Raw genomic sequence first — 8,341 nt, 5'->3', positions numbered from 1 at the left:
TTCCTAGAGGAGGTAGTCAAAAGGACCAAGGCCATCCCTGTTGGTGACCCCCTGCTCGAGAGCACCAGGATGGGAGCTCTGATCAGCAAACCGCACCTGGAGAAAGTGCTGGGATTTGTCAGTCAGGCCCAGAAAGAGGTGCTTTTCATTCGAGGGAGTGAATTAGCTTTAATAGTTTGTGGTTTCTCAGTTAAGCACAAGTAATCTGTATTACTGTGGGTGTTCTTTAACATAGCTCTTGTAATTATTTCTTTCTTTCTAGGGAGCCAGAGTGCTTTGTGGAGGAGATCCCTTTGTCCCCAGTGACCCCAAACTGAAAGGGGGATATTTCATGTCACCATGCGTACTTGGTACGTCTAACACTTTGGTTAATGGTGGTACAGCACACGCACACTCAGCTTTGTTTTTTAACACACAAAGTCTCTCGACACAGATAACTGCAGAGACGACATGACCTGTGTGAAGGAGGAGATTTTTGGCCCTGTCATGTCCGTTTTGCCTTTTGACACGGAGGAAGAAGTGATCAAGAGAGCCAACAACACCACCTTTGGACTGGCCTCTGGGGTCTTCACCAGGTCAGTTTGTCACGAGTCAGCAGTGTGGTGCAACTGTTGACGGCTTGCTCTTTTAAGATGAGTTTATTGCTTTCTGTTGGCTGTGGCTCAAGGTCTCCACAGTGCGGCCAATTTACTGCACTCTCTGTATAAAGGTCTGTTCTTTTCCTCCTTCTACAGGGACATTTCTCGAGCCCATCGCGTGGCTGCGAGTATGGAGGCAGGGACCTGCTTTATCAACAATTACAACATCAACCCTATAGAGTTGCCGTTTGGAGGATACAAGATGTCGGGTAAGATGCTGTCAGCTTTTCATGGTCTGGGTAAATGCTGCATTTGCTCAGTAAATTAACCAGTTCTCTCCTGATCCCTGCAGGCTTTGGCAGAGAGAACGGCCAGGTGACCATCGAGTACTACTCCCAGCTGAAGACTGTAGTGGTGGAAATGGGTGACGTCGAAAGCCTCTTCTAAAGTTTTACACCGCTGTGCCAGAACTGTGACTAGAGCTCTTCACTTCTCCCTTCTTAGTGTGTTAGGCTGACACATAATTAATGCAGAGTGTGTGGAACATGATGTAGACAAGCATAGATGCCGAGCACTTTTCTTTCCCCAGTATTCAGTACTTCAGTATTACATCAGTAAGTGAAGGATAGCTGGATTTAAAAGTTGGGGTTTTCTGAATAAACACGCAAGTGTACAACATGGAAGTAATCAGAAGAAAATTTCTGCCTAACAGGTGTCACATTTATGTACTGTTGTTTGGACAGCTGCTTCTTTGTATCAAAATAAACTTGTAGAAGCATTCTTTTTCTTTGTTGCTCGAGTTGAACTGTATGAATATGCTATACTGAAATCACTTCAACAGTCACTTCAAGGTGCTTTATATTGCAAGGTAATATAAAGCACCTTTTTTCTGTATTAGACAGAAAATGCCAACAATCAGGGATCCCCCTGTGGGCGAGATGAAGAGCTTCCTTTTAACAGGAAGAGACCTCCATCAGAACTAGGCCTGTGGAAGAGAAACCATCTGCCTCACCTGGAAAGATCAAAGGACAGCAGACCAGCGGATGAAGTTAATAACATACAATACATGAGTGAAAAGAGCTGAGTGGAGAAAAAATATTTAAAATAATATGTTAAATAACTTTAATATGGGAAGTCACTGAGCAAGTGTGGTCTAGTGCAGGGTCACCTGACCAAGCTCTAACTTTATGAGTTATAAAAACTTTCAAGGCCAAATTCAAAAGTAGAGAGGGCGTCAAGACTATTGTATTGACGTAATATAATAAAAATGTACTTTTATTACTATATGTGAGGAGAAGGATTTTAAGTTCTGGATTTAACAGAGTCAGTAAAGAGTTGATAGTATGGGAGAAATATGATCTCTCTTTTCCGTTCCTGGTACCTGGAAAATGGTACTAATAATTGACATTTTAGTTATCTTGTAACTGATGTTATTATTGTTGATAATACTAATTAGCAGGTAGAATGAGGATTTTGGTGGTGTACAACCACAAACTTTGACAGCGCATTTGATATTATATGCTACCAGGTGCTTTCTAAAATGGTCTGCAATTCTTATGAGTTGTGCTTCATGTTGAAGCAAACTGAAGGTCCTGGTTTCTTTCTGCGAGCTCATGCTTCCTCCCAGAAGCATGCATGTTAGGTTAACTGTTGTGTCTGTGTATCTGAATGATTATCTCGTGACAACAGGGTTCACATTGTTAAACAATAACTGCTTTACCGATAAGGCAGCAGCACCATGTTGTAGTTTAAAAGCAGTTGTGTGTGTGTGTGTGTGTGTGTGTATATATATATATATATATATATATATATATCTCAAGTATATAAATATATGGAGCATTTATAAAGTAGGAAGCGTTATCTGACACACACACACACACATATATATATATCTATATGGAGAGAAAGAGAGTATACAGTTAATGTACAAATTAATTACTATAGTTTTAATTACTATAGTAATATAGATTAATATAGATATACATTCAGTTTTTACATATATGACATTTGAACTCTAAACTGAAATGTTTGCTTAAATGTCGCATAAGTTGTGTACTGGATTATTTGTTTACGAGAAAATTTTGAATAAATAAACGTTATAGCGTTTCCGCCATGTTTAACCAGCAGACCTTTACTTTGACAGTGATGAACCGGAAGTGCTTCTGTGTCGCTTGAGGTTGGCTAAATTCTACTTGAACAATGCAGGTAATAAATATGAATATATATTCTGTACGACAGTATAATGCCTTCGTAGATACAGTAACATTCATTAAAATTTTTATTTATTTTGTCTGATGACTCATTTTCTTCTTGTTTAAGTGACTGTTGGTCTCTTAAGTGGCTGAGGTTATGCACTCTTTAGCCGTTTGGCTAGCACAACTGTGTATTTGCAGTGAGTTTGGGAGGTTTTTTAATGCTTTTGTTGTCTTTTAGCAACGAGAAGAGAAACAATTAGAGGCGTCAGTGGAGTCCCTCATTTCGCGGGTGGCTCACGTTAAAAATGCTCTGCACAGTTTCATCTACAAACTAGAAAACGAGTACGAGCGTTTGACGTGGTGAGTAACATTGTTTTCATTGTAAAGCAGGCTGTTTTGTTTTAAAAGAAACGCGACATAGATTTAAGTCGAGTTAATACTTTGTTGTTCAAGCAGTTTTTGACAGCAACATATAAACACGGTTTGTTCCTTTTATTTACAGTAGCAAATTTGACAGAAACTGTGGAAAATCTTGTCTTACGGATATACAGATTTGATCTGAAACGCGTGCTTTGTGGATTATTTTGAACTCTCACAGATGTGCCCTTTTTTGTCCTATAGGCCTTCTGTTTTGGATAACTTCGCCCTTCTGTCTGGTCAGCTGAACACCATCAATAAACTGCTCAGGAACGAGAAGACACCGTCCTTTCGCAACCAAGTTATAATTCCCCTGGTCCTGTCTCCAGACCGAGATGAGGACTTGGCAGTGAGTACCACAGCTGATAACACGTTTCCTCTTTTGAAAAAAGAAGTAGTTTCTCTGAGCTGTCTGTTTACCTGCTCTCAGAAACTCACGGAGCAGCGCGTTCCAGTGTTCAGCCATGAGATCGTACCGGACTACTTGCGGACCAAACCTGACCCAGAGGTGGAGGAGCAGGAGAAAACACTGAGTACAGAGGCAGCACGTATTGGCCCCGATGTGGCCCAGGTTAGTTTGGACTCGCATAAAATAAAATATTCTGTCATTTTTGGGAATATTTTGCATTTTTTGTTTAAACCTTCAGATTTTATTGTCATGAACAGAAACAGATCCAGGCTTTGAATAAGATTTGCACTACTCTGCTGGAGAAGCTAAGCAACCCTCGTGAGGACAGAGATGCAGAAAGCGCTGGTATGTTGCACTTCTGCTGCAGTTTTCTTTAATAAATTACACAAATACAATGGTGACTCTCAAATTTTTTTAACTTGTTTTTACACAGCTATGCGACAGAGCAAACCGTCTTTCAACCCTGCTGACACTAACGCATTAGTTTCGGCCGTTGCATTTGGAAAGGGACTTTCCAAATGTAGGCCTCCTGGTCCCGTGGTCCCTGGACACCAAGGACAGGGGTCCATGATGAGTGGAGGTCCAACCTTACAGCAGGTCACTATTGGTGGGGGTTCAGGCCAGCAAGCAGGTATGGGAGGACCTGTGGCTCAACAGCAGCAAGGACAGACAGGTAGGAGACTTGGAAAGCTGAGTTAGTATTTTACCTGAGCACAGCATCACAGTTATGTGAGAGCCAGCCATAGAGTGCTTTGCTGTGTTTCTTCAGTTTCAACATTTTACTGATGACAGTCATTAGTTTTTGAATTATAATGAATTAAGTGTGATGCTCCATTTAAAAATGATGGTCACTTTAAGAGGTAGGAAGGTGAATTATACAGGATATGTTAAAGACAAAGTTTTAAAACACCAGGCTAATAGCAAAAATGCTCAGTTCTAGGCTTCATAACAGGATACTCAAACAATTTTACATTATCATGCAGTTTAATAAACTGCCTTTTCCAATATGTAAAAAAACAATAATACTGCACAAATGAAAAAACATTCTCAAGCTAATGTGCCCATTTTCCCCATGCAATAATCCATCTATGCTTCCACCCAAATGCAGAGGCTGAAGGGACCGTGGCGCGTACTGATGATTAGCTCTTATTAGGGGGGCATTAACAGTCATATCTGATATATATATTATGATGTTAAGTATTACAAAGTAGTTGACTGTCATCCCTGGCTTTCCAAACATGGACATGATTTAAAATAGTAGATGGCATTTTGTCATAAATTTGGTAGAAATGCCAACATTTCCGTATAGAATTCATTTCTGTGGTCTAAGTATAGTTGTTATCATGTAGTTTACAGCTTAAAAACATGTTCAGGTGTGCACTACCTGTTTAATTTAACTTGAAATGAGCTTTCACCTCAAAGTAATCCCCATATTAATGCCAGGAAACTTCCCACCAAACATTACATTGTAATGAAGCGATAATATTCATTTTCATATGAAAACTGCTTGTTGTTTAGATGTATTGATACTACTTTGAACTCTACAGATCATTTTCAAGAGTTTATGGACCTCGAAACTTGCACATTGACTGCTAGCTAAGATTGTCACAATACTAGAATTTATTGAGTATATACTCAGCGAACTACTAAATACCATTTTTGAGACCATGCTGAAGATTTTGACCCCATCCTGCAACAATATTAAAGAAAAGTAATAGTGAAGAACTCACATTTCAAAAAACATGTTGGATTTTTGCAAACTTTTTCAATAATAAGTTGGATTCAACAAAATAGATTTTTAAGATTCATCTGATTTCTTTTATTAATTAAAAAAAAAAAAAATTATTCTTGTCCACAACTGCATGCAGCCTCTCTGTCATCCACCATCCACTCTGCAGCTCTTTGCATCCTCAGCTCTGCTCTTCAGGCCTGAAATCCATCTGAAGAAGCTACTCTTCTCCAGAGTAGCTTCTTCTTCATTAAGTTGGACAACTTCCTCCAACTTAATGAAGAAAAGACTGAAGTCCTTGTATGTGCTCCAGACAGACATGTACCTAACATAATGAATGCTCTTGGTCCTCTTTCAACATGTGTGAAATCGTCTATTAGGAACCTAGGGGTAACCTTTGATTCTGCTCTTACCCTGGATGTCCACGTCAAATCTCTGGTTCGGTCATGCTTCTATCATTTAAGAAACATTTCTAAATTGAGCCCCATAGTGTCTCATACTGAACTGGAGATTGTTATTCATGCATTCATTTCATCACGATTGGACTACTGTAATTCACTGTTTACATGTCTAAACAAAAACTCCCTTGAGCGTCTGCAGATTGTCCAAAACGCTGCAGCAAGGCTTCTGACAAAAACATCTAAGTACTCTCATGTGACACCATTGCTTATACAGCTGCACTGGCTCCCCGTTGAATTCAGAGTCCATTTTAAGATTCTGGTTCTGACATTTAAGGCTCTTCAAGAACAAGCACCAGCGTACATCATCTTTTACAGCCCTATGCCCCTAGTAGGTCCCTGAGGTCTTGTGATCAGGGCCTACTTGTTATTCAGTATACAAGACTGAAAACCAAGGGTGATAGAGCTTTTGCTACTGTGGCCGCCAGACTGTGGAATTCTCTTCCTCAGAACTTAAGATCTGCAGACTCAGTGATTACTTTTAAAAAACAGCTAAAAACACATCTTTTTAAAATTGCATTTTGTTAACTTTTGACTGTTTTTGTTTGTTTTTTACCTTGTAAAGCACTTTGTGATCTTTTATCTAGAAATGTGCTATATAAATAAAATTTTACTTACTTACTTACTTACTATTTGACTTTTTATTTTCTTGGATTATCCACTCATGGCTGTGCAGAGAAGCCTACTCGATTCACCATGTGTCCATAACCCGCCTTGCCACAACTCTATATTCAATATGCCATCTGTCATTCATAATCATTACAGGCTAACTACAGCATGCTAGCTGCTGCGTTAATGAACTGTTAAATACTTCAGTGCTGTTGAAACAGACGTTTTATTGACCTCTGAAAGTCCTCCTCAAGTGTTGTTCAGTGTTATGAACGCTGACAACTTTAGTTGTTAGTGAGGGGAGGAGCTGTGTGCGTCACTGTCTGCAGAGTGTCTTCAAAGATGGCACTGTTTGTATCGATACTATGGCAAATGAGTATCTTAATTTGATAAGATCATTTTGGAGTTGATTAATATTGGAGTATTAAATGAAATTAATTTTTTTGACAACCCAGCTGTTAACACAGGATGTTTTGAATGATTTATATCTGCACTTGAAGAAAGAAAAAACCTTAAAGATGCATATATAGGGTTGATCTCTCTGGTTTTCTCTCAGGAAAAATGCCAAGCAGCATCAAGACAAACATCAAATCTGCGTCTGGGTCAATGCATCCTTACAACCGATGAGCGGCCTTCTTCTCACCTGTTACCATTCGGAGACTCACCTTCAGAGGTGCCAGCATTTACAGTAGAAAACTGTCACTTCTGTTTAATGCAGGGGTGGGCAAAACATTTTTCCAAGGGGCCTCATGAAAAACTGGGACTGCTGCGTAGGGCCCCATTTATAACTTGATAACAAGGTTATTGGTACGTCCTTCCACAAGTTCAAGTTTCTTTTGTGGCGTCTTGGAGAAATGATTTCCCCATGCCTGTTTTAGTGCTTTATTTTCATGGAGAATTATAAATACAAAAACAGCATGGGGATGTTTTTTCACATGTCACTGAAGCTGTTGTAGTTTTTGATGTCACATCTAAATGTCAGTGTTTGTTTGAACCACTAGATGGCAGTCTGCTTTCATTTCTGGAATTATAGTTCTGGAACTGTAATCAGGACACTTTTTTTCAATTAAAAACAATGTGCTCAAAATAATTCTTGTTGTGTAATTAATCCACTGTTTACTGTTATTTAATTATTATTAATACACTGAAGGTTTCTATAAATTAATAAATCTTAGTGCCTCGATCCGGAAGCTCTCGTTCTCATCAAATGACCATCCCCACATGTTAGATGTGCACTATGATCTGATGTCTGTTTCACATTTCTGCCCTTTATTTCTTCTTCTGCTCCTCTTTGTCCATTTGGCTGCAGTACCAAAGGTGAGAATAATGAGGGTGGACGTTGCTCTGTGTGGCCTGATAATGTCAAAGTGTTTAAGGGGGGAAATGAGGAAGTATCAGTGCTGACGTGTGAGGGGGGCCTCTCTCTGTGCCGGCTCTCTCTGTCCATTCCAATCCCTGTCCTGCTGCACAGCACAGTGACCGTGCTGCTGTCACAGCATGCAGACCCATGCCTGACCTACATACACCCTCTGTCCCCAAACAGGCGGACGTCTCGCTGTGTCAGCCGCCGTGGTCAGATGCTCTGCTGAGACAGCTCAAAGCTGCACAAGGTCACACTTGTGTCCGTGGTTGAGGTCTAAATTTTAAACAAAGAGCTAACGGGCAACATCCTGCGAACATCACAAAACAGAAAGGTTCAGCTGAGGTTATCTGCCAAACTATCATCCAAACTTAGAGACTGCAGAGGACACACTAGGATGGACTGTTTTCATACCATCCTAGTGTTAAATTTGACTTTATACACAGAAATTCTTTGCAAAACATGTTTGTTTTTTTTCCTTCATGATTTCTGCAAATAAAGTGACAAAATGTGAGGCTCTTAGGTTTTTCCTGTTTTCTTAGATGGTCCAGTTACATATAATTGGCATATTCCAAATAGTATTAGA

General features: G+C 39.7%; 2 protein-coding genes and 1 long non-coding RNA gene across 3 annotated transcripts in view; 2 read left to right on the top strand and 1 right to left on the bottom strand.

Annotated features, from left to right (window-relative positions):
- The window catches only part of LOC146491270 (4-trimethylaminobutyraldehyde dehydrogenase-like), an 8,328-nt gene extending 6,972 nt beyond the window's left edge, over window positions 1–1,356 (top strand). Inside the window, exons 8-12 of the mRNA XM_085151638.1 lie at window positions 1–138; window positions 263–350; window positions 434–575; window positions 735–847; window positions 931–1,356. The exon at window positions 1–138 is cut by the window's left edge and continues 51 nt beyond it. Of these exons, the coding sequence (XP_085007764.1) occupies window positions 1–138; window positions 263–350; window positions 434–575; window positions 735–847; window positions 931–1,025 (576 nt within the window). The 3' untranslated portion in view covers window positions 1,026–1,356. The remainder of the gene's footprint in view (window positions 139–262; window positions 351–433; window positions 576–734; window positions 848–930) is intronic.
- Window positions 1,357–2,652: 1,296 nt separating this feature from the next.
- med8 (mediator complex subunit 8) lies at window positions 2,653–7,485 on the top strand. The gene is made up of 7 exons (XM_085152301.1): window positions 2,653–2,783; window positions 3,012–3,133; window positions 3,395–3,539; window positions 3,621–3,761; window positions 3,857–3,944; window positions 4,033–4,272; window positions 6,952–7,485. The coding sequence occupies exons 1-7, from the start codon at window positions 2,778–2,780 to the stop codon at window positions 7,020–7,022; spliced, it is 813 nt and encodes a 270-aa protein (XP_085008427.1). The 5' UTR covers window positions 2,653–2,777; the 3' UTR covers window positions 7,023–7,485.
- On the bottom strand, window positions 5,442–6,955 carry LOC146491269 (uncharacterized). The gene is made up of 2 exons (XR_014872507.1): window positions 6,409–6,955; window positions 5,442–5,553 (listed from the first exon to the last, which is right to left on the bottom strand). It is a non-coding gene; the product is annotated as an uncharacterized LOC146491269 (long non-coding RNA).
- Window positions 7,486–8,341: the final 856 nt, after the last annotated feature.

The sequence above is a fragment of the Neolamprologus multifasciatus genome, chromosome 23 (assembly GCF_963576455.1).
Source record: "Neolamprologus multifasciatus chromosome 23, fNeoMul1.2, whole genome shotgun sequence".
Lineage (NCBI taxonomy): Eukaryota > Metazoa > Chordata > Actinopteri > Cichliformes > Cichlidae > Neolamprologus > Neolamprologus multifasciatus.
This window is presented reverse-complemented; position numbering and strand designations above follow the sequence as displayed.

Coding starts and splice junctions, on each gene's coding strand:
- med8 (XM_085152301.1), top strand. Junction 3,134..3,394: donor GAGTACGAGCGTTTGACGTG/GTGAGTAACATT, acceptor TTTGTCCTATAG/GCCTTCTGTTTTGGATAACT. Junction 3,540..3,620: donor ACCGAGATGAGGACTTGGCA/GTGAGTACCACA, acceptor ACCTGCTCTCAG/AAACTCACGGAGCAGCGCGT.